This window comes from Branchiostoma floridae, chromosome 14 (assembly GCF_000003815.2).
Source record: "Branchiostoma floridae strain S238N-H82 chromosome 14, Bfl_VNyyK, whole genome shotgun sequence".
NCBI classification, from domain to species: Eukaryota; Metazoa; Chordata; class Leptocardii; order Amphioxiformes; family Branchiostomatidae; genus Branchiostoma; species Branchiostoma floridae.
The window spans coordinates 17,167,832-17,193,955 of NC_049992.1; the positions used below are offsets into that span (position 1 = coordinate 17,167,832).

The 26,124-nt window shown below is 41.7% G+C and overlaps 1 protein-coding gene across 1 annotated transcript; it reads left to right on the forward strand.

Moving 5' to 3' along the window:
• Window positions 1-393: 393 nt before the first annotated feature.
• LOC118430187 (protein amalgam-like) lies at window positions 394-21,180 on the forward strand. The gene is made up of 8 exons (XM_035840896.1): window positions 394-460; window positions 16,576-16,923; window positions 17,477-17,770; window positions 18,098-18,379; window positions 18,983-19,225; window positions 19,785-19,853; window positions 20,040-20,222; window positions 20,785-21,180. The coding sequence occupies exons 1-8, from the start codon at window positions 394-396 to the stop codon at window positions 20,850-20,852; spliced, it is 1,554 nt and encodes a 517-aa protein (XP_035696789.1). The 3' UTR covers window positions 20,853-21,180.
• Window positions 21,181-26,124: the final 4,944 nt, after the last annotated feature.

The window sequence follows — 26,124 nt, forward strand, 5'->3', positions numbered from 1 at the left end:
CACGGAGCACGACAACAATTGGACCGACGGTTCAAACGCAGTGATCGCCAGGTCTCATTATCATCCGCGGCTCGATAGGTTTCTCAATTATTCAGGTCCGTGCCAGGCTGCCGTACTTCTGATAGCAAACGTTGTTTCGCACCGCAGAGGACGATTTGGGCTCTTCCACCCGCGGCGCATCCCTGTAGTTTCTGACAGTTCCCCGCTCAGCGCACAGCAAGAGGAGGACTTCAGAACAAGAGAGCGCCTGGAGCGAACGCGTCGTGAAAAAAAAAGAGCGCGCTCCCGCAAGTTTTCGGAACAGAAGATTTTTCTTCATTCGCTGTGCTTGGATAGTTCGAGGAAGGGACAAAAAGAGCGGCCCAGGATACAACAAGGAGACCAGTGTGCGGCATGGATATGGGACTGACAGCAGTCAGGATTCTTAGTGCGAGCTTCGTACTGGCAACACTACTCAACGGTAAGGTCTTCTAGATTGTAGGGTACGTTTTAGTTCGGGTGTTGTTCTAAGGTGCGTTCGCTCAGTGAAGTCGTCAGTAGGACGTTTTTCATAAGCAGTATCGTCACAGCTAAGGCGAGGTACTTTTTCAGAGCAATTCATTCCCCATGTCAGTAGCGACTTGCACGAGACACCAGCTTAACTTTTCATGGATGAATGTCAAGCATTTAAGGTTCAGAGTTCGAGCCCCATCATTAGAAGGGACAGCCGGTATTAAAAAAAAAACACTGCTCCTTGAATCAGATGCAGAATATTTGAATGCGCGTGGTTGTGATAATTAATCCGTTTTCTGTATTTTGCGGTAGGACATTTCCTTGGGTGTATGACACTTTTGGAACTTTAAGTTGAAAAACCAAATTGGTTGCCGATAAAATAGAATTTTTTAATCGCCTTGCCAGGTCGGGCAAAATTTATTTCACTGTTGCCACGAATAACAAAATCATGTGGTGTCAACTCATCCGATTTCGGCGAATTTGGAGAAACTTAAGACCCAGAAATGATAAATCAGATGCCTGTTCCCGTAAGTCCCGTCCGATTTCACGGCACACTGGCCAACACCGCGCATCGCAGGTGGGGATAGTTCACAATCAATAGAACTCGCACGCTCCGAGGACGGTACAAATCACGGAGACGAACCGGCTTGCCTTCGCCACCTGCCGTATTATGGTCCGTCACTCGAGGGGCTAGTCTGTACCAGACTGACTACGCTGGCTGTTATAGGGAAAATAATTTGCCAGGGGAGTTTTGCTACCAGAGGTGTTGGCTGGCTCTCCGGACGGGAAACATGGACCTTAGCGTGGACTGACTCCCTTGGCCAATTTCCCGATTTTTTTTGTTGCCGAATTTTACGATCTCGGTAACGCTGGTTCATCTCTATCCGGGGGTAACCTATATTCGGTGTCTGTAAGAAAAAAACGTATTTAGGGATATAGAGTCGACGGACGGTGGTTTCAAATAGGAACATTTTGAAAATATTGCAAATTTGAAACCACAGTCCGCAGACTTAATACACGTACTCCTAAATGTGCTGTTTTTAAAGACAACGGATAAAGGTCACCCCACGGATAAAGGTGAACGAGCGTTACCCCTGTAGGAAGGCCTGGTGGAGGTTACGAGGGGCACCTGCAAAAGTCAGATCATGGGCCTCCTGGCGACTGTCCTTGCCTGTTGTGTGTATGTTAGGGCGTCGTCAAAGGTATTTTGGGCAGGACCAAATGGACATACTAGTATTCACTGCCATTTTCCTCAAAATGTTACACTATGCATTAATCATGACTGCATAAACTGTACGACTTCAACTTTGAAACGTCAGTACCCATATCAGTAAAAAACATACCCCCCTCTACGACTGAAAATGGGATTGGGTGTGACTGAATGCCTTTAGACATATGATAGCCAAAGTTTAGCCATTTTGTGAATATTCTAAGTGCCGTGGCAAGATAAGGTGCAGTGGACAAAAATCGTTTGGACATACATGCCTCTAAACGGCCACCGTGGATGATGCATGTATCGTATGCAGCTGAGTTGTACAAGTCATTCCGGCTATGCACAGCGTTCGTGTACCGTCTTACTGCGCTAGCTATCCGCACGATTTGCAACCCCATTCTACTAGGGCGACGACGTTGCTACGACCGCCCTGTGACCCTTGCATTAATTTGACAGTGTGCTTAACGAATCGGATGGGTACAAGGGAATATTTTTACGCTGTGTATTTTTTTTTCAGTCATACTCCTAGATTTTGTAGCCTCCTTCGCAGACGTCGACTTCGCTGGATTTCCTCACCCATTTCCTATATTCATATCGCCGAAATAAACCAGGCTTGGAGGCAGGGCAAAACTCCCTTCCACGACAAACTCCCTTCCCTGGCATAAGAGAACCTACCTAACGTTGAAAATACCAAATGAAATAAAACCCAGTCCCGTTCGAAGTCTGCAAAGGAGGCTATAAATTTTGCACGATATTCCAATTGTTAAGCCAAGGGTTACACATATCCAAAACTTAGGTCGCAGGGAGGTCACAACGCTTTCCACTTGAATGTAGGGGAGGGGGGGGGGGGCTTTTAACCGTCAAATCAACCCGATATAGACAGCAGCAATTTCAACTTGTGACGAACGCGAAGCAAAGTTTCTATTTCATGCAACAGTAGCTTCTCGGTTGTATCTAATTCCCGAAAGACGAACAAATCGTAACCAATTTTTGGAAAGATTTATCCTAGACTTGAATAGAAGAAGAAGACAGATTTCGCAAATCTGTAAAATCCATATTCTGGTGAAGTAAGATAATTTGATATCTATCCGCCAAAACGTTGGACTATCTATCATACAGAAAAGAAGTCAAACCCTTCAAATGCAAGCTCAAGTAAAAATACGATCAGAAACTAATAGCTGTTATTTCACTTTTGATTTATTTATGTCTTCCAATGTTCTTGTATGCTATAGTTTTTCTTTCTTTGCAATTAGCCCTCGGTTATGAATTTGTAATAAAGTTATCATAAAACATTAACAAATCGTTAACTGGCTATAAATATTACAGTTACTTGTGAGAGAATCCATGTCATTACTTCTGACAAGTCAGCTGATCGTACGCAGATAATGGTAGGACTTTGCCCTTCGAAATGTCGAAAAGGGCATTTCAATTTGTAGAATAGCTGTCTGCTTTTTTGGTCCCTATTCACCAGACCCATTCTACTCATTACCAGCGGAAGGGTAGGTTTAAAAGGGTTGCAAAGGGGGCACTTCTAAATTGTCATTGTCCGACCTACTCTGAGCAAGGGGATCGTCGGTAAAGTCTGGTGAATTGAAAAGAAACGTATAAAAACTGGTCGAATATTCAGTTGGTGTGCTATTTTTTGTGCGTATTTTTTAACAATGGAAATCAGCATCGATTGAGATTTGTAAAGTTTTTAGAAAACAAAAATGAGCTGTGATGTTCTCCGAAAAGTGATGAGGGATGGGTCATTCGAAGAACGATAGCACTTCATGAAACTCCTTTTTGTCGTACCCATAAATTTCTGCCATACCCGCTAAAATTTCTCCCATATACGTATCCGTTAGTTATCACCGTATCCGCTAAAATATACACCGTACCCGTTAGTTTCTGTCGTATCTTGTCCCTTTCCACGGTAATTGAGTACGGCGGAAAAGGAGTTTTATGGGGTTTGCAATGGGATCCTAGGGTCAATCTCAAGCTCGGACATGTTGTTTTGGCTTGCATTCGTTATTTCGGATGGTGCCGTAATGAGGGAACCCTTAGGTACAAGGCTAAACTCTAGGTTACACAGTGGCAAACCTCTGCATGTATAAAACGTGTTGTATCCCAACCTTGGGTACGTGTTTGGGATACCCCAACAATCACGGTGGGCAACGCCACCGGAATACGTATCCTGGATATCCCGTTTGCGTCCCTGTTTCGCACGAGTCCGGGATAGGCCGCTCTTGGGATAGAACAAGAGGTGGCCCGGTGTGCTTGGCCAAAGCCGCATTGCACTACCAGAAACTACTTGATAAAGAATAATTATACTTCACTACAACAGAGAAAGACTGCTTTATTATTATTTTAGATATTTTTCACCAAAGGGATCATGATTGATCTTGCCAGGAATTAGAACAAACACAAATGCGGCTCCGGGAACATGTCCAGGCTTTGGGCCGGGGTTGATTTGAATTTATGACAGTTGGAAACACGCAGGTGCGTTCAAATCATATCTCCGGAGAACAGCCAGGAAAACACGGCCAAGTCATTTCCTTCTCCGCCGCCAACCATTCCTCTTGCCTCTCATGTTCTATATCTGTCTTCCGCCCCACTGAAAAGAACGCGTCAGGAGTGAAAAATGACGGGCAGAAATTCTATGTGCTGTTGACTTTACAAGGCTGTAGGGTGGCGACGAAAGGTTTGCGTGCGTGTACCTTCATAGAAAAATCCATAGCTGTAAGGCCACAGCAAGTAAATTTTATGGATGACATCATCTGCAGACTGCAAAAATAATGAGATAGCGCGAAAAAAAAAACAAGATGGGTAAAAAAAAACAAGATGGATAAATTTTCAAAATAGACACCATAAACGTCGTAACAAGATTTGAAGTGACAAAACGTGGCATCACAACTAACAAGGCACTCATTCCTGTATTAAAGAAGTGGACTAGTGTAGTAAAAGTGACACTAGTGTGGTACACTGGCATCGCTTGTCAAGCTGGCAACAACAGTCACTTCAGCAACTATAGTCATAGCTACATCCCTAGTGTCACTTCTACAAGTATGATTATATTTGGCTACAACACAACATGTTTGCCTATTTTGGTCTATCTGACCATCCCCGAAGAGGAAAAAAAATTCTTGTTTTTTTTCTGAAATCAGGCGAAATTAATGCGCGCGCTGATGTCATCCATAAAATTTACTTGCTGTGGCCTAAGGCGTATGGAAAAATGTAGACTTTCCGGTTACCAAACCGACTCTAAGTAAAAACCAGCCGACCCTACTCTTTTTTTTTTTGGGTCGACCACTGGTACTAGTTTTCCATCAAACATCTTTGGAATGTAGACTTTGCCTTTTTTTTTTTTCAAATCCATTCCTTATTTGTGTTAACAATAGAAAAAAAGTGATATAAACAGACCCAGCAAATCTCTAGGCCCATTTATGTTGACGCACTACGTAATACTGTAAATGCAGAAATGTTCGCGGTGGATTAATGTTCGCGGTTTTCGCGGCGACCACTTTACCGCGAACTTAAATCCACCGCGAACATTTTTCTATTAAGGTATTAGACTGCAGTCGATGGTGTTACCGCGAAATTAAATCCACCGCGAAAAGTCATTTTTCCCGCTACCGCGAAATTAAATCCCCGCGAACTTAGATGCATTTACAGTAGTACGCCCGGTTTTGATATCTTCTGTTCTGGACACGCCATGGTCACGATTTTCGGTTCTAAGATAGCTGTTGTGCATGGTAAGAAGTGACATAGGTTTGAGCCCCCTAGCAGCTTGTTCTGGAACTACCGGGTCATTTTTTCTTGAAATATGTGTAAAGGGAAAACTCAAGAAGGTGTTCATACTTTTCTAATTAGGTGGTATCTCACTGCACCTGAGGCACTGGTGCGGCACTGCGGTGTTCGTTCACTGCGACAATGCTGTGTTATTTTCGTCGATCTTTTTTAATAATCTAGATATTGCGTACGTAAAAGCATGACTTAGTTGTTCATACTTTTCTATTTAGATGGTCTCTCACGGTGTACCGAAAGTGCGAAAAGGAACGAAAAGGAACGAAAAGGAACGAAAAGGAACGAAAAGGAACGAAAAGGAACGAAAAGGAACGAAAAGGAACGAAAAGGAACGAAAAGGAATGGAGTATGAAGCAAACTTAAATAAAATCAATGAGAATATAAGGAATCGGTACTGCGGGCGTTAGAAGCCTATAAAACGTGTTTTATTTTACCGAGAATTTGACATTATCAAATTTTTACAGCGCTGTTTTAGGCTGTTGTTTTTGTGTGGCTAAATTATTCTTTGAAGATCTGCGAAATACAAAGAAACGGAACTGAGATAAGAAAGTAAGGACTAAAATTCAGTGGGTGGTAGATGAATATCGATTATTATACATTTTCAGGATGAGGCAAGATTGTAACGTTGTTGTTGTATTTGGGTGGCTTTTATTCTCCCTAGAGGGGAGCGCCGCATGCAAATGACCCGCGAAATCCGGTCAGGAAAGATATGCTAATAAACTGCTGTCCCACGAGCATGACAGCTCCTTTCAACAGGGCCAACAACATGGTTTTCTGGAGACTGGAGACATATCTTCTCGCTCGTTCACAACGAAAGAAAAGCTGTAAAAGGAGAGACATATATACATTGTACCAAAGAGATTTCATCAAGTTGTACAATGAGTATTCATCATTTTGGCGGGAAGAAAGGTGCCAACGTGAGGAATTTGTGCAAAGGATATTGGGAAATACAATTTCTGTCAACAATTTTCCGTCATATTCAATACAAATAAATTTCTGCCTCTTGCGACCGACATCAGGCCCTCGCTGATGATAAAAAAATCCCAATGCCGGGTTTAGATGTCCTGGTTGCAAAACAAATTTAAGGCGTTGTATTGATATTAATGAAAGTGTGAAAAAAAAGGAAGGAAGAATAATTCCCAACATGCTGGGCTCGAACTTCCGATCGTCGACTTCCCTGGGTTCGAACATTCGACCTATATTTCTCTAAGGTCAAGTTCTTACAAATTGTGCAATACATATACTTGTAACTTTGCTATCATTGCATTTTTTAAACAACTATATCCACATAGCATGGCCTTTTATGATAAAATATGCGCAATCGTTCTCAACATAATCCATTTCTTCTTGTGAAATTTTATAATATAAATGTAATATGGATATTCTAAGGAATGTTATAACCACATTAACACGTACATGAACATAGATATGCATAGATAGGTCTCATCAATATTCATTCCTCCATTGAACCATTGCTATAGGAATTTCGTGGAACAAGCCGCAAAATGCATTTGCCGATCACAGTTTACCTTTTCCTAATATTACCATCGATTTTATTTGAATTTGCTTCATACTTCGTTCCTTTTCGTTCCTTTTCGTTCCTTTTCGTTCCTTTTCGTTCCTTTTCGTTCCTTTTCGTTCCTTTTCGTTCCTTTTCGTTCCTTTTCGTTCCTTTTCGTTCCTTTTCGTTCCTTTTCGCACTTTCGGTAGACCCGTATCTCACTACGCCTGAGGCACTGGTGCGGCACTGCGGTGTTCGTTCACTGCGACAATATTGTGTTATTTTCGTCGATTTTTTTAATAATCTAGATATTACGTAATGAGTAAAAGTATGACTTAGAAGACAACAAAATACGCAAACCGTAAAAATTCGTCCTATATCTTTATCTTATCACCAGTGCCCCAAGTGCAGTGAGATACCACCTTCAGTTAGTCAAGAAAACTTGCAACTGTAGCTGTACTTCACAGTGGTAAGTTTTCTTGACTAAAGCTGGTATCTCACTGCACTTGGGGCACCTGTGCGGCACAGCGGGGATTGTTCACTGTGGCACTGCTGTGTTATTTTCGCCAATTTCTTAAAATTTAGACATTGCGTAATCCTTGGTAAAAGTATGACTTGGAAGACACCAAAATATATAAAACCTAAGAAAATTCGTTCTTTATCTCTGAAATTCGTTGAGTAATATTTCGAACCCCGCAGTGCCACACCGGTGCCCCAATTGCAGTGAGATACTGTAAATGCAGAAATGTTTGCGGTTTTCGCGGTGGTCACTTCACCGCGAATTTAAAACCACCGCGAACATTTTTCCAGGGCATTAAGATACTACAGTGCATAGTGCTACCGCGAAATTAAAGTCCCTTTTCCCGCTACCGCGAAATTAAATCCCGCGAACTTAAATGCATTTACAGTATCACCTTTAGTCAAGAAAACTCACGACTGCAAAGTTACAGCTACAGGCTTGGTCGCTCACCGCGGGAAGCATATGGCGGGGCGGGGCCGGGAGACGATGTCATTTCTCAGCGTGTGTTTGCTCCGGTGCTTCCCTGACGCTGACGCCGTCTCTAGCGGCTTCACAGACGTCGTAAACGATACATACGTATACGTGCCTTTGGGACGTACGTACGTCTGTTCTTAGGATACTTCTGTCTTCCGCTAATGGATGGGCAAGATCATACGTATGGCCACGCTGGGTTGATCATATGGATGGCATCCGCGCACGCATCAATTTTCCCACGTTTAAAAAAAATCACGTTGAGTTCCATATCGTACAAAGAAGCTGTATAATAATGAATGAATGAATGAAGACCTTTATTGTACAGTTTTGCCCAACCGAGCTAGGTACAGATCACAACGAGTCAACATATATACATATAAAAAGTATCACAAATCTAGTCTAACACAAAAATTCAGCTTCTTCTCGCTTCTTGGTAATGCTGAAAATGTAGGACTGTATGGGTTTAGCTATTGTCGGTTTGTCAAAACGCATGAGAAATATAAAATATGATCAAATGTGTGCCGTGAATTAAACAAAAGATATATTGGAAAACTAATATCAATGAGAGATATCTTCCAAGTTAAAAAAGATGCATATGACGTAAAAGAAAAAAGGAATCTATTGTTTCTGTTCAACCTTCCTGACCACTTAGATTTCATAATGAAGTCAACTTCTACTTGCCAACATGCACGCTCGCATCACTTTTTGTGGTACCCAGTGGATTGAAGAAAAGGAAAGCTCATATACAAAAGAAAGATTTAAAATATTCCGACAGATGTTGGGAAAATAAAATCGTGACGTTTTCTACTCGAGGATTAGCCATTGTCCCAGTCCTCTAGATCTTTTTTTCCTAGTTTGACTTGAATCATGACTCTAAAGGTGGTATCTCATTGAACTTGGGGCACCGGTGGGGTCCTAAATACTACTCAACGAATTTCAAAGATAAAATTTCTTACGTTTTGTGTATTTTATTGTCTTCTAAGTCAACGCAATTTCTGAATTATGAAAAAAAATCGTCGAAAATAACACAACAGTGCCGCATTGGACGAACCCTGCAGTGCCACACCGGTGCCCCAAGTGCAGTGAGATACCACCTTAAAGTTGACGATTGTGATGCAGATTGCAAACCCCACAGAGTGGCATGCCAGGTCAAGTATGAAAAGAACTGCGATATCATAATTCAGATTCTGGAGTCGTTGTAGTCAATACAAGCTTAATTCTGATTCATCGAAGTAGTTGAGTCTGGTTTAATGGATGTAAAGACAGCGTTCTATTATTCTCTCATGTAAAACCTCTCATTAAGCGACTGCAATTTGGCAGCATGGCTGATGAGCCAAATGAAGTATGATTGTGTTCGATCGATGTTTCCACATAGCCTCCATAGCAGGCTCTCTGGGCCTTTTGTTGTCTGTTTTTGCTTGTACTGCCGGCTCACCAGTTATTCTCCTTGGAATATTTTGACGAAAGTTCCATTACAGTTCCAGAGCAACCTGCTAGGGGGCCCAAACATACACCATTTGTTTCATATGTCACAAGCTATCTGCCCCCAAGAAATCAAGACCATAGCACGTACAGGTCAAAAGATATGAAAAAACAAACAGAAGTCGTCTGCAGTACCAAGACCACATACCAGGAGGCCCAAATCGACCTTGACCTTTGTCTTCCCAACAACTACCTACTACGCATTATTACCGTAATCCATCCAGAAGTTTTTGAGTTATGCTGACTACAGAAATCCTGAAACACACACAAACTGCCACACAGACAGACACACCCATAACTATATCTCCATTTTCCATGGAGATAAAAACGCACAGAGACCCTACTATAGAGGCTAGTTTCCACCGTGCATTGATTCATGTTCAACTCACAGACGGGAACTCACTGTTTTTATACAATGATATTTCTCCCATCTACAACAACCCCGTGTCACGTGACCTGTGTGACCCTTGACTTCCAGGTCACGTGACTACCCTATTCTGAGCTGAAGAAATATGGCGGATGTCTTTTGAGAATCTTCTCATCAAAAAAACTTTAAATTTTAAGTAGTGTGTTTGATCCTCCACGATGAAAGGTATTATAAGTACACTGTATATAGACTTTCATGTTCCTTTGTATTGCAAAGGCAAATATCTATACTAGATCTATATATGTGAAATTCCTTAATTGCGCTTGTCTGAAATATTGTTTTACACTAAAGATTAGTCTACAATCATGTAGATACAAAGTTTGCAAACGAAGTAACGTTACATCTTGTACCGCTTTGGTAGCTTTTGTATGGCCGAAATTTATCATGATCGTCGTTATTTCGCCAGGACCTTTCATATTATAGGCGACGACCTAATATCATTTTTCGTCCGAGTGATGACTCCAAGAGGAATATGAGCAATCAGGGTTCGGTCAGAATGCTGAACAAGCCGGTTTGATAAGGGCACAGGGGAGCAAACCGTTTTAACGACAAACTTGACAAAAAGATTGGGGTCGACCTTTTTTGAATTATGTCATTTTTAATCTGATGCTTTCAACGGATGAAAGGCTCGCTCCCGGTCATCTGTGGGTTCAGTAGTCGTTATTGAAAACTAGTCGTTTTTCCTGTTTTGGAGGCTATTTTCTCCCATATGACGACAAAGGTATATCCAATTCGAAGTCATCTAAGCCGTATGTATTCTAGTCACCCTGCAGGAATATAGTTGGGATGATAGTAAAGTGAATCGGCATAACTGTCTTTTTGTGTCATAAATCAAAGTTTATGATAATTTATGTAAAAATAATTGATTCCCAGTGACATTGCTTGATGCAGATATTTAGCTGGAAAATTTACATGCTCCAATAATTCCCCCTTTATTGCAGTTTTGTTCCATTTGGACAAAACAGCCGCATAACGGACAATAAAGCTTGCTAATGCCCCGTTGCTAACCATAAAAAGGGAGCCCATATCGGCCGCCCCGGGCGCAGATGTACCACGGACCGCCAGATTGCACATCGCTGATAACACTCGCTGTTGTTGGTCTCCTTTCATCTGTAGCGGGCCACGCTCTCTTCGCGTGCAGGCAATTTGCCGCGGCTTTATGACTCCACTCCCTTAGCTATAGGCCACAGCAAGTACATTTTATGGATGACATCCTAAACAGAGTGCAAAAATAATGAGATAACGCGAGAAAAAACCAGATGGGTAAAAAAAAACAAGATGGCTGAATTTTCAAAATAGATACCATAAACGCCGTAACAAGTTTTGAAATGACAAAACGTGGCACAACAACTAACAACGCATTCATTTCTGTATTAAAGAAGGGAACTAGTGTAGTAAAGTGATACTAGTGTGGTACACTGGTATCACTAGCTAAGCTGGGAAATACATTCATGGCTTTCATATTGGTGGCACATTTACAACAAGTTTCACTTCTGCAACTATAGTCATGGCTACCTCCATAGTGCCACTTCTACGAGTATGACTATTAGGCTACAACACAACATTTTTTTGCCCATTATGATCTATCTGACCATCCCCGAAGAGGAAAAAAATTCTTGTTTTTTATCTGAAGTCAGGCGACCAGGAAATCCATACAAAATGACAAATTGATGTCAAAAATTAAAATTCCAGTCTTTCAAAAATGGTAATTGTGATAAAATTTGGGTGTGGGCCTCCCTACGCGGCGTGGATGTCATCCATAAAATTTACCTGCTGTGGCCTTTAGGAGCAACCCTACACAGATTGCAGCCCGCAATCTTGTTACGACTTGCCAAGATTTGGGCGATGTCTTCACGTGTCTCTCTGAGCTATAGGTCGGGAGAGAGGCAATTGAAAAGGCTGTGATATATTGACCAGGTGGGATTTAAAACGTCTCACGGCTAAGACGTGTGGACAGAGTTCAGCTGACCCTCTTTAGTTCTCAGTGCTAGTCAGAATCATGGCATGAGGGCGCTGAGCGGTGAGAGATAAGAAGCAATGGAGGCGATAGAGCAGGAGTAACAACACGTTCTACTAGAGTTATACTTAGAGCGAGCTGCGACCTAAAGTTTTACAGAATGCGTAAGCAGTTACAAACGAACCGTTGTTTCACGTTTTGTTGTCTTTTCAGTCATACTTTAAAATTAAGATGTTCCAAATATGCTACGGTTTTTTTGCTATTCAATTCAATGTAGGCAAATATATCATCAAATGATAAAGAGCAGTAATATGTATCTACACATTATGATATAGATAGTACCTAGCATATTCCCAGAATGTTGTCCAATTTGTAACATGTATTGTAAAACTTGGAGCGTTCTTTTTATTTTTTTTTGGGGGGGGGGCTACTTTGGGTTCCACTTAGAGCGAGCTGCGACCGAAACTTTGACAGAACGCTTAAGAAATTACATGCATAAAAACGAACATTTTAAACTTTAAGTGTTTTGTTATCTTTTCAGTCATACTTTTACATTTTGAAAGATATTCCAATTATGAAATCAAAAGTTATAAGAAGAAATAAAATTTAGGTCGCAAAGAGGTCACAGCGCTATTGTCGCCCAGTGGAATGAGGTCCGAACTAGAGGGGAAAGAAATTTTAAGATTCAATAAACCATTTTTTATATTCAATTTAAGGCATATATATAATGAAATAATAAAGCACTGTGATATGTTTCTACACATTTTAGAGTAGAGTAGAGTTCTTCTGGCGCAGGTAGGAACTCCTGTTCCAATTTAGGCCGCTCAAAATACAATAGAGATTATACCTAGCATATTCCCAGAAGGTTGTTAAATTTGTAACATGTATTGTAAAACGTGTAGCGTTCTTTTTTGGCTACTTTTAATAATAAATATTACTGACGAACTAAGGTCTAAACATTTCTGTAAGAATTCTGATATTCTAAATTTCCTTAATGCACTTTCCCCTTTTACTACAATAACTGTTTTTGTGTTTTTGCAATTCATATCTCGTAAATACAATTATGTTTATTGTTCCTGGCAATGGCGCCACAATTATTCGTATGTGTTATCTATCGAATATGACCTTGACAATGAACAAATATAAGAATGAATAAATGACCTTGCCATGCAACAGTCTCTCACAGGGGAAGGGTCCCTCAGGAAATTTTCTACCCCACCAGAAAAAGCAATTCCCTCCATATGGCGAGGGTTTTGTAATTTTCTGGTTGTGGAACAGACGAAGGCGTAACGCCAACACAAGGGAAACAATACCACTTATGAGTCCGTTGAACACAAACCTCCGAGAAGTACTTATATAGTGTTGGTCGTGTGGGCTAAGGCATTTGATGCCCTATCTAGTAGGAACAAGGAGCTTTATATGATAAAAGCTCCTTGGTAGGAATAACAATTCCTTTCAGTGATTAGTGTCCATATTCATTTGTAGTTCATTACTACAATAGACAGCCATCAAGGCAGTGGTCGACCCTCACGTGTCACCTCAGTGAAAAAAAAAATTAGCAGTTTGCCAATTAGGGACCATGGGACAATTAGTTGCCATGGGATTTCAGTCAGTCTTTTGTACTCTATCCAGCCGGCCGGTCAGTTCACTCCTATGCCAATTAACTCCTACCAGACTTTTATTCCTAAGTTGGCCAAAGTCCCCTATCACTTTTCGGCCACATTGAAGAATACTACTAGGTCCAGGCTTCAGACTGTATAAGGCGACCAACAGTTTTTTTATTATTTTTAGATTTGATGTCTGGACCATACTACCTTCAACATGGGGGTGTCGGTGTATGATTTTACATCACCTGAAAAAAATCCATGGATCCCCAAATCGCCGTGTATCATCGGAACCTCAATAACTACTGATATTTGAAAATGAAAACACATCCATGAAGAGGATCTTGAGATATCGTTGCGAACACACAACCGCATGCAATATACCTCCGCCGAATGTGAATTTACCTTCCTTGAGGTAATAACATGAAATGCAACGCAATGTGCATTAATGTTACATTACATTAGTGATATAAAGGTAAGTATGGTGGTAAATCATAATGTAATTTTGCATCATGTATAATTTGATACAGTTCATCTTTACATTATTACATTACATTGCTTTCATGTTGATATTTTGTACGTGTTGTTTTGCAAAAGGCGTAACTGAAGGAATACATTCCTAATGAAATACGTGTGTGATAGATATTGTGGTTATGGAATTTTATTAGTTCGTTGAGGCTCATACTTCATAGGAACACATAAAGTAATCTTAATTTCCCTTTTCACTAATGAAGTCAAAGTCACAATTCAACCGGATGCCGGCCGAATTTTAGATCGACCGGAGCTCGCCGAATTTCAAAATCGTCCGAGCGTCGATCGTTTTTTTTCGCTCATGAAAATCTACCTCGTCAGAAATTGTGCTTGGCTCGTTGTTTCATTCTGGAAAGTTTTTGTCATTGTCTTTTCTTCTTTTCTGCTTCTTTGGTGCATACGGAGGTTTCAATCCCAACGGACGAAGCCCTAGTAATTGCCAAGACGTCCGGGTGCTTTGGTCGGAAATGCCCATTTTGAGCTTGCCGACACGTCGGCCGAACCCAGTTTGCGATAGACCAATCCAAAATCTCATGAAAACTTCGAAAATCGTTCCCGAGTCCTCGCTGACTTTAAACGCACCTTCCAGGGACCCGGGAACGTCGGCCGTACTGTTAAAAATCTTCCGAAGCCGCACAATCGCCAGAACTTCGGACGTTCTTCGGCCCCAAATGGTCGAAGCTTGCCAACACGTCGGCTGAGCTAAATTCTTGATTTGTGAAGGAGTCTGTAAGCCCCCTTTACCAAAATCTGAGCCAGGCACATTCTTCTAGCTGGGTTACAATAGCGTTATTTTCCTATATGGCTCCCTCTTATATATAACCGTTGATGGATCTCAAGATTTAGGTGGATATAGTTCTAAAGCCATGGAAAGAAGTCGTTGCCGACGAAATTGAACTTGATTGATTTTGCCAGAGAAAACATTATATGAGAAACGAAGAGGTTATGAATGACTCGTCTCTCATTACTAAATCATACCGCAAATCATCTACCTTTTTAATAAAGACAGAACGAGGTAGCGTTTCGTCATTTTCTTAATCTGAATTTAGTTTTAATATGAATACACATGAATGATGTGTATATTTATGTTTTTCATATAGAAACAAAACCTACCTTAGCATCAAATATCATTACAGTCCATCACGTCGTTCTTAATTTATACTGACAGCATATATTCTGAAATAGTACGAACGCACGCAAGCACACACAGACTCTCTCTCTCTCTCTCACACACACACACACACACACACAGACGCACACACACACAAACACACGCACACACAAACACATACAGATACACAAACGCAGACACACACAGTACCTCTATTATTCATAGAGCAACAAATGTAACATTGTTCTCTAATCTGCAAAGCCTTTAAACCCAGACGACCATCAACTAAACTAGGTCATATCTGATGACCTTCAAACAGATGTTCTAGATGTCTGAGAGTTTAATCTGATCTTTGATTATGCTGTACATTTTCTTTCTATGGTTGCATAAAATGTTTTTGATCTACAGAATAAGTAGAACTAAGTAACCATGCAATTTTCTCTCACTGAATACATCTGTTTTCAATTACATTAACATTACGGCGCCATCTGTGTATTAGTACACTCCCGGTCGTGCTGTGCAATTATCAACATTTCCAAAGTGTACGTCGTAACACTGAACATTAATGCATAATTCGATAATGTTATAAATTAAGAGCATAATCTAATATCTTTTCCATCTATCTCTATGCATTATTCGTGGTGAATCCTAGCGTTCCATTATACACGGAGGACTGTATTCCCTCTGTTGTTATGAGTGATGTCGTTATGTCATGTCGTCTGCACTGCGTTAATAAATCAGTCCCATTAGAGAGAGGTCCTCATTAGAAAGCTGGGCTTGATCCGAAGATAGGCCCTCTGTGATCCATCACGGTAGTCCCGCGGGTTGAATGCCTAGCTGCATCGTCTGTGTATTCGCAAATGCGGATCTACAAAAAAAAGTGTGTTGGGGAGGTAGATTTGTAAATTGTGTCACACAAGGACAAGAGCTATCTACCAACCAAAACTGGTCACCGTAGCCTGTCCAGAACACGAGCGGTCAAATCGGAAGTTCTGCTGCAGTACCATGGAAAGCGGCTTGGGGGTCAAAAACCTAAGCATCAACACTTACCCACAAACCAAATATCAAGGCATTCTCGAGTTATCGTGTGCAAAACCGCAAACAGACAAAGTTGTATTGCACTTGACTTTGACTATTTCTAGAGTGTCATAAAGCATCTCCTAGAAAAAAAACACTGATTTCCAAGGGGTATCATGAGGTATTTGATTAACTGTTCCGTATCTTTAAAAAAAGATGAAATAGATATATGTCAATCCTTGAATAACTGAATTACGCCAAACCAAACCCCGGCCAACCGACCGACCGACAGACCGACCAACTTTTATAAGCCAGCCTGTCTCACTAGCATAGTACTCCTTGCACATTAGTTACCAAATCGTCTTAGTTTGAAGTGTGTCTTATCCATCTTCACATCGTCAACGTATAGTTGGCCTGATCTGTCAAATCCTAAAATTATTCACGCTTTATACCCTACCAGGTGTTGCCGGTCAGTCGTCCATTGGTCTCACCCTTCCCGAGACCGTTAACACCATCGTGGGAGACCCGGTCACTCTCCCCGCAACGTTTCAGACCAACAGACGTATCATTTCCGTATCTTGGGTGAAGCTACAAACAGAAACTATCAAGCGGACTTCAGTACTTTCTTACTACCCTTTACTCGGCTCGTCCGAAGCTCACGGTACCTATCAAGGAAGGGCGGAGCTTGTTGGTCGAGCGTCACTGAAGCTAAGTACAACTGAACTTGGAGATGAAGGAACGTATGTGCTGTCTATTGTAGTACAAGGGCTCGGCACTGAGGAAGGGGCTGTACGACTAAATCTTTTAGGTGAGTTGCTTTCTTCCTATTATAGTTTCCCTAAGCTGTCATTTCAATAAGAAGTGTGCAATGATTGTGCAAATGGGTATGTACATAGCTGCGCAGACAAATGAAAGTTGTAAAAGGAGTTGACGCATGTGATAAATTAGAAGAAAGTTACTTTTAGCAGCTCGTTTTAGGTATGCCATGCGCTGTTGTAGCCTATAGTACAATGGTAAGTAATGACATCGTCGTAAAAAGGTCTTAATTTTGTTACAGGTAACCTGATGATATATGTTATTAGATGTATTCAATATAGTTCTTGTACCTGTATTATGTATCGTGATGCTGTAGCAACTTTCATAATTCCACAGTGGATGCTAAAATACCACTACATTAAAAATAAAAAATAAATATATAAATTTAAAGTGATTTAAAAAGATGTACGTAATATATACTTTCATATTCAGGTATGCAAGGTGTTTAAGACAATCTTGAGAAGGCCTCTATAACGATGTTTTCTGATATGGTGGTATTATGGCACCTGGTGGAATTATAACAATTGATGTTCATTTCATTACAGTGCCCCCTAAGGTTTCAGTTGGCCCGTCCAACCCCTACGTCACTTCCGCCGGAAGAACCGCAACCTTATCTTGCACAGTGAAAAACGCAAAACCAAACATCACTTCCCTCCACTGGGAGAAAAACAGCGTCAGGATCGACAGCGAGAAATTCGACACCAAATATTCTGGCGGGAATCTTCGGTCACCTGACCTGGCCATCCGTCACGTGACCAGGGCTGATGGAGGCCTGTACAAGTGCGTCACGAATCACGTGGTCCGATCAACGAGCGCAACCCTAAAGGTAGAGGTGCTTTGTAAGTGCCAAGTTCCTTATCGTCAACAGTTCTGTGCATTTCTATGCATATCTATTAGCTATTGGTTTACAATATTATTGTAAGTCACGGTACTTTGGGCCTATCAGAATCAACAATACATCGACATATCATGGCTTGCAACTTGGTAAATAAGAGGTTGCAGTTGCTAACGACTGTGGAAAACTACGATCCCAATATAGCATATAACGTTACAACTCAGGAAACTGTAACTAATATTCAGTATCTAACAATAGACGAACTAGGATTCTTTGATCTTGAAAAATTACGACTTTTTTCATTTCAAAAATTGCAACATTGTATTCACAGACGCAGCTACCATTTTGACTGTGTCGGACTCCCTGGCTGCCGTGACGTCAGAGCGCGTCATCCTGCAGTGCGTGGCCGAGGGCAACCCGCCACCGGACATCACGTGGATGAGGAACGGCGTGCGCCTGCGCAGTGTGACGCGCACGGTGTCACATGACACGACCCGCGCAGGCTCAGTAGTGCTTCAGAACGTGCAGATGAACGCTACGGGGACCTACGTGTGTACCGCCAGTAACGGGGTGGGGAAGAGCGACATCAAGTCACTACAGCTGTCGGTCAAAGGTGAGTTCTGACGACATGGTGACTCTGTTGATGGAAAGTCGATAGTTTTACTTTTCTTTTTCCATGTCAGCTTTTATCTCATCTGACTGTGAGCTTTTATCTCTTGTTAAGTAAGTGCCAAAACAAACACAAGTAGTGCTATGATACTAAACTCAGATATACTTTAATAGTTGTAGTACGCCATTCTATTTATGATAACGGTCTGGCATTAACTAGACTGAAACTTTCTTGACTTTCCCCATTTCTCCGTCCACTTCTTTGTCCGCCCATTCCAATGTCATTCCAATGTTGGAAGCATATTCTTGAACATGTGACATGATTATGTAACTAACAAAGATAGGAACATCGATAGATATCAATTATGCAAATAAAGACATTTAATTGATATTTGATGAGAAAGTACTGGTATTCCATAGTGGTAAACTTGCGGCATTAGGCAGTTTGGTAAAGGCAAATATCAGACGTAAATCATGTAAACAAGAGCCTAATTTACATAACTTATAAAGAAATGCTACCAAATAAATCGTTCGCTATCAAAGATAGGACTTTCATTGTTTGATCATCTTGTGTTCTTTTCATAATTATCGTTTAAATCGTTTTCAGCGTTTCGCTCCACGATGGATGAGAACACCATCGCCATCTTAGTGGGATCCATCGCCGGCGGACTCTGGCTCTTGATCTGCCTGGGACTCTCCGTGTACTTCTTCCGACGCCGCCGGGACCGGGCGGAGAAGAAGCGCTTCTCCTTCTACTACAACATGGGGCGCGGACAGGCCGACGCCACGGACTCCAAGGCCGGGGAGGAAACCCTGGAGGTGACCAGACACCCCAACCTGCAGCCGCCTGGTGAGTTAGACACACGGCAATGCCACGAGAACAAAAAAATCCAATGGGCAAGACCTGTATGGTAGATGGTTAGCATAAGATATGGGTCTGTACGGCAAGGCAGGGGCCGGGGAGGAAACCCTGGAGGTGACCAGACACCCCAATCTGCAGCAGCCTGGTGAATTGGACATACGGCAATGCCACAAGATCAAACAATATGATGCATTATCAAAGCATTATATAATGGACAAGACCACTTAGTAAGAGTCTTACCTAAGCACCTTAGTTCCTCCCGTGCCTTTGATTCACATCGCACATTCAAGACCTCCATGGTAGAATTATTCTAGATGTTAACGGGAAATATAATTCTGGACAGATCTAGCAAAGAGGAAGATTTGTAAAGGAGAACAATGTTATGACAAAGACAGTATTTCAATTTTCTGATAGATTGTCATGACGACGACGAAGTAATGCTTTTTCACGGTAGGTTTTAAGGGCTATCTTCTTCGCATAACATGAAGGTAGAACCTGAAATATTTCATTGAGTATCTGACATAAATTTTCTCGTTGCTTATTTCAGCAAAAACGGTGTCTCAAAAGGGTCCGTACGCTGGGATAGAGACCATCCGGCGGACGACGAAGGGAAAAGGTTTGCAATTATTTTTTTAAGCTCAAAACTAACGGAAAGTTCCAAAGCAAAGAACATTAATTTTGAAGACAAACGCAGCGACGTAGAGTAGTGCTAAAACGAGTGCCTGTGTATTGAATAAAGCTTGTGTAAGTAAATGAGTGCCCATTTTCATTTCAACTCCTTGTTGAATCTCTCCACCTCCAGTGAGAAGATACGCCCAGGTGCTGTATGCGTACCACGCACAAGAGGAGAACGAACTCTACATGGAGACTGGTGACGTCATCGAGGTGTTGGAGGGGGAAGATGGCGGCTGGTGCCTGGGTTACCTCAAGGGGAGAATAGGTCTGTTCCCCTCTAACTACGTCAAGTTCCTGTCCGCATCCCAAGGTGAGATTTTCAAGATTTTAATGACATTTACAATGAAGTTTATTGCATATCCATTTCCCCTTTGCGGCTAAATGCAGTAAGTCACATACAAAGAGACTGATAGGTAAGCTATTCTATGTTCTATTTATGTCTATATCAGACCTTATATTTAATGAGCTCTAGGTGGGTGCTCCTAATTATAAGACCTGATATTACTGAGTGGTTGTAGCCATGGGTCACATTCGGAGCGAAACATACTTCCAATTCGCCAAGTATCCGACTACACCACTTCCATCTTTCACCTTCCAATATTGTTTCTTATTTATTGTTTATTCAAAAGATCTCCATTAGTGAATGGAGATATTTATTCACATGAATACAGACGCACACCAAGGCAAACGAACACAACCATCCAAAAACACTAAACACATATACTAGAAAGATGGTCACAATATCGAAGTCTGTCAGAGATTGAGTGTTCCCCAGTATGTTATAGGTCAAAACAATGTATCAGGCAGAAATGAGAGGCAAGGGGTTGCACTAAATATCATGACCTGTATCGTTTCCCTATTCGAATATTCAGTCTCTGCAGCAAAGATCCGGGAACTTTACTCTGACGCAAGCAAGAAACAGGGGAAGTCTAGCATCTGAACTGTCACAAGTATGACATCAGACGTAACCATGGTGACGACATCAACAATGGACTAGCGAGAAGAACTGTAGATACTCTATACTGAAGGGGGGGGTGATGATAAGTTGATTTAGGGGTAACTGTGTGGAGTACAGATGAAATGTGGCAAGTCATACACAGAAGGAATGTAAATTTGTATCGTAATCTAAACGTTGTACAGCAAAAAAAATTGTGTCCTTTATGTCTGTCTATCTTACCAAAATAAGACAACTGTCCTGTAATGTGGCACTGATTGTAGTCATGTGGTGATGGAGAAGTTTGTGATAGCTACCCCATGTCAAGAGATCGAAGAGACACGAGGTCTGAATTCGCTTCATAACATTAGTGTTGTAAATACATTGTAGGTTAAGTAGGTGAGATCTACTCACACTAACCGGAAATCACCGTCAAAAATAGAGCCTCGTTCTGATGACTGTAATTAACGTGAAATCTCGCAGAATCTCGCAAAATGCCATGTACTTCCCTGATCGTGTAAACTAGATAAACCTAATCGTCGAACCGGTTGTAAATAAAGTATAACTGTGGTATCCTGTTGGAAATAATTATAAACACATTTCCTGTGACCTCGGAGACGGTAAAACAAATGATTGACACAATAAGGGGATTTACGATTCTAAGTACGCATGCGCAGCGAAATGCATTGTGGGAAATTCGTCACAGATGAGGGCACTTGAGGACCATGTACTTCTCACTAATAATATTATGTTGAGGACTAAACAAAAATAAGACTGGGCATTGTTATGCAAATTGAGACAATGGTTAAAGTTAGAACAGGTAACAAGTTAGGGACCTTTGGCCTTTGACGTATGACCCACAATGCATTTTGCTGCGCATGCGTACTTAGAATCACGAGCCTCCTTATTCCCACTAACACGCAAAATGCGTCAAGTTTACAAATGCCACCAACTTTCAGGACCCAAACAACGTTAACCTCGTGATATTTTCTTGTAACTTTGTTTGTGCTAAATATTGTAAATATCTGTTATTGCCTGCAACTCAAGGATATGAAATATTTCGCTGAAAAGGATTGGTAGTTATGGTGCAAATGATATTGTGATATATATGGTTCAATATTCAGACGCCTCTCTCGTTGTTTGCGTTTGGGTTAATTAAATTTATCTAGTAATGCATAACTGCAGATGAACGATAAGGAAAACATATTACTTCATTTGGTATTCTATGTCGTAAAAGATACTTTGCGCATGACAAGCATTCGTCCCATGAGACTTCCTTATCGGTAACGCTCATACACAACTAATAATTTACATGCCAACCATGTAATGCGAAGTAAATAAATATGAAACGCACGTACTTCAATGATGGAGACACGTTTTTCAACCTAACCAATCAGACGAAATAAACTTACTCAACAAATTATGTGGACGTGATCCCCATTTTGCATCCTCTTTGTTTCCGATGGTATCTTATAAATATACGTTCGTGAAATTAGTAGGGACTTTCAACAGAAGGGGATAGGAAGGATAAAAAAGAAGAAATCATATGCTTGTCTAATCTTTTATCCTCAATCATACAAAAGTGTCTTGACACGAATGATCATATATTATATCAAGACAAATTGGAACGGTACCGATTTGGGGATTTTTTCACACCTTGCACTACATAAAACATTGTCGTTTAGCACACGTAAAGCAGTCTAAAAGAATAAGTAAAGGATTTCATTGATAAATAAATGCATATTTACGTACGATTTAAGCATGCTTAATGTTGGGATTTTATGCAATGTGACTGCCATTGTGATATATGTAGGTCTTTGGCCCATAGTTTGCATTCTTGCTAGCCTGTATTTATAAATCACAAACGCATAAATGCAGGATTTTAAAAGATCTATATATCTTCACACAAAAGCGCCCTGTCATGGCCTCTAACATAATTTGCAATTTTCAGAGTGACATTCGCGGCAGGGGGCATGCACCGTGCACACTCCAGCTGATAGATCCCGACTGGAGGCTGTGATTCGATTGTGGCAGAGGTGGTTATACCCTGCTGAAATGGCAGTAATGGTGCCCTCTGAAAACCCCGGGTCGCCACGGTACACTCAAGGGGCAATTACGGAGGGGCATTTGAAGTTCGGCGGGCACGCGAGGCTCGAGCTGCGGGGAAGGGAACGTGGCGGCCGCCTAATGCCAGAGGTTAGGCCCCCGACCTAGCTGCGACCTACATTGGATTTGTGTAACCCCTGACTTATGTAAAAGTATGACTAGAAAGAAAAACAAGAGTTCGTAGACCTCAGGCCTGCATGAAATGTATTGGGTTTCTGTAGACCTATTGGGTATTTTTGCCTTTTTGTCTGTGGTACGTGGTTGGAAAAATGAGCTTTTTACCGTGTTGGTTGTGCACCATGCACAAGTCTGACTCTGAAATTCCATTTTCTGAATTTGTAAGTTTGGACATGGATGAACATTACTTATTTTGGATTTCTTAAGTATGTAACCAACCACAGTACTTTGAAGTTGTTGAGACGCTACCTTTTTTGTCTCAGATGGCCCATGCACATGTAGTTACTCTGTCACATGATATACTAATATCTTCCTATTTCAATGTACTGACCTAATGCAGCTGCTAAGTCTCCTTGGTTTGTGTTCTTCCAATGATATTCATTAAAGATTTATTTCTGGGGTGTTATTCACTTGACATCGGAATGTTACTTGCATAATTTGACCAATGATACTTTTATCTGTAGTTCCATAGACATTAGACAATATGAATAGTGGTAGCCCCCATGCAGCAGCAACAGTTAGTCCCCAGGGTGGTATGATATTTTCATTCAATCCATCCAACCCAAACCTAAATCTCCTGTAGTATCTAAGCCAAATTTAACAGCATAATTTACTATGAAAAATGTCCTTGTCAATCCCATTTATAGATGGCAAGCTGCTGGCAATGTAGCCTGATTAAATCTCGCTTATAGCAGCCCGCCAAACATCCGCCGGCCCGCGGGGAGGGGCCAGTTACAGCCCTGGACAGCGGAGTTTGTGTTACACAGACTACTGGCAATGGAAGCTTTGAAAAGTTCAGAAGCTGTTGTAGTCAGAGCAAACACCCAGCAAACATCCCCGCAAACCAATGAGCAGTTGCTTAGAAGGGGAATTTCATCATATATTTGCCGCGACAAAATGCAACCAACGATACTGAATTTAAAACAGAACAAAGCTAAGCCTCCACCACTTAACCCTGCCTGTACCATAGATTAAGCAGGCCCAAAAACCAAGCGAATATGACTAGCCCAAAACAACAAATTACCTGTATACAGTATGGAAATGGCATTACCAAAGAAACAAAAAGAAACACAGGACAAATCATACACATACCTTTCTCTTATGCCCACACTCTATACAGTTCTCCTCCACATTAGAAAATTGCATCTTCTTCTGTTTAAGTTCAAGTTCAACCATGATTGCCAACAGGGTAAAGGAACTTGTACCGAAACTTAAAACTCAGTACTATACAGCTCTAGAAACACCACAAAGAGTAATAAGCAAACTCCAATTATACCTGACCAACAGATATATAATCTTGTACACTCCCGTCATCTGGCAAACTGTCAGTGCCACTAAGTAACCTGATACATTGAAGGTGGCCCAGGCCAGATGATGGTTCTACACCCAACCATAATCTGTTTTTAAAACCAAGCAGATATTGGGAGGATGCCCCAACCACACAAAAACAGGATCAACCTATACAGTATCAAGTTCAAGCACTAGGAGGCCCAAAATCAAACCTGACCACCAGGACACCACAAACAACTCACGTACCAAATGGCAACACAATGGTACCTTGCGTTCCGGAGATACAGCGCACGCCCCGTGCCCGCACAAAAGGTAACCTAAAATGTCAAGTTCAAGCACCAAGGGCGCCAAAATCAAAATTGAGCATTATTCAGCCACCGCCGACACATGTGCCAAATATCATCGCGCCAGCACCTGCCGTTCAGAAGATATAACTCCGGAAACACCCCTCTCGGACACAAAATTCGACCTGCCGGGTCAAGTTCAAACGCGACAAGGCCCAAAGTCAATCCTAGGCAACAAGCAACAACCCCCCACCCATGCACCAAAAATCGTCGCAATCGCGCGTATCGTTCCGGACACACAGCGCCAAAAGTGCCCCAAAAACACCAAAAATGCCACCTGCAATGTCAAGTTCAAACGCCAGGAGGCCCAAAATCAAACCTGAGTGTTAGGCTACCACCCCCAACCCACGTACCAAAAATCGTCGTGCTCGCACCATCCGTTCACGAGATACAGCGCCCTACATCCCCGGCTACCGAAAAGTTCGCACCAGCATCAAAAGCATACCTGCATACATGCAGGTAACAAGAAAACATATGGAGTGCGCAATTATAAAGACTCCATTTTCATCTAGTTCATTAGTTGAGCGTTCTGTCAAATGCCTGGTTTGGCTAACGTCACATTTTCAAACCGGGGCCCGGCCGGGCTGTTTCTGGAAACGATAGTTAGATACGTAGAAACAGACAAAGATAATGCCCACAACTATTCTCTTAACGTCTTGTGTAGTCTATTATATTAGTTTGAAAATGTGACGTAGGCATTTGTAGGCGGTAACAGCCGCAGTGAGGTCGCAGCACTGCAAGTGGAATGGCGGTGTAGAAGGAAGTAGCTGAAGCGACAAAGATGCATTTAGGAGATAAGCGTGAACGTCCTTGGAAAGTATAATCGTTCCATCATTGGATTTATCTGTATAAAGAGGGATTGGAAGCTCTCTAACTACCAATTCACACTATCAGAAGGTCCCGTGTATGGGGAGAGCCGCACCCCATGGCCATGCATGTTAAAGAACTCCCACACGTGTGATGGTGCGGTGTGCGATGGTACAAATCCTTCCGTCTGGAGTTGGTGATTCACTTTAAATCACCCGGATGGAGGCCTGGTGAACCTCTGTCTCGTATCAGCCACATGGTGATTTACATCATTCACCCGGACGGGAGACCTGGCGCATCCCCGTCTTGTAATTAGCCAGCGAAAGGGTATGTCACCCCGTTAGGGGCGGTATAACCCCGTCGTGTGTAAACATGTGCGAACATGTGTGATCACGTCGACCGATGATGATGATGATGATGATCAGAAGCTTACTTTGGTCGTGTTGGTATAATGGTCAGGGTGTTTGACCAAGAATCCAGATGCCATGGGTTCGAGTCCTCTTATATGCCATCCGTGGTTTAAAAGCACGGCTTTCCACACTACACTCAGGTGT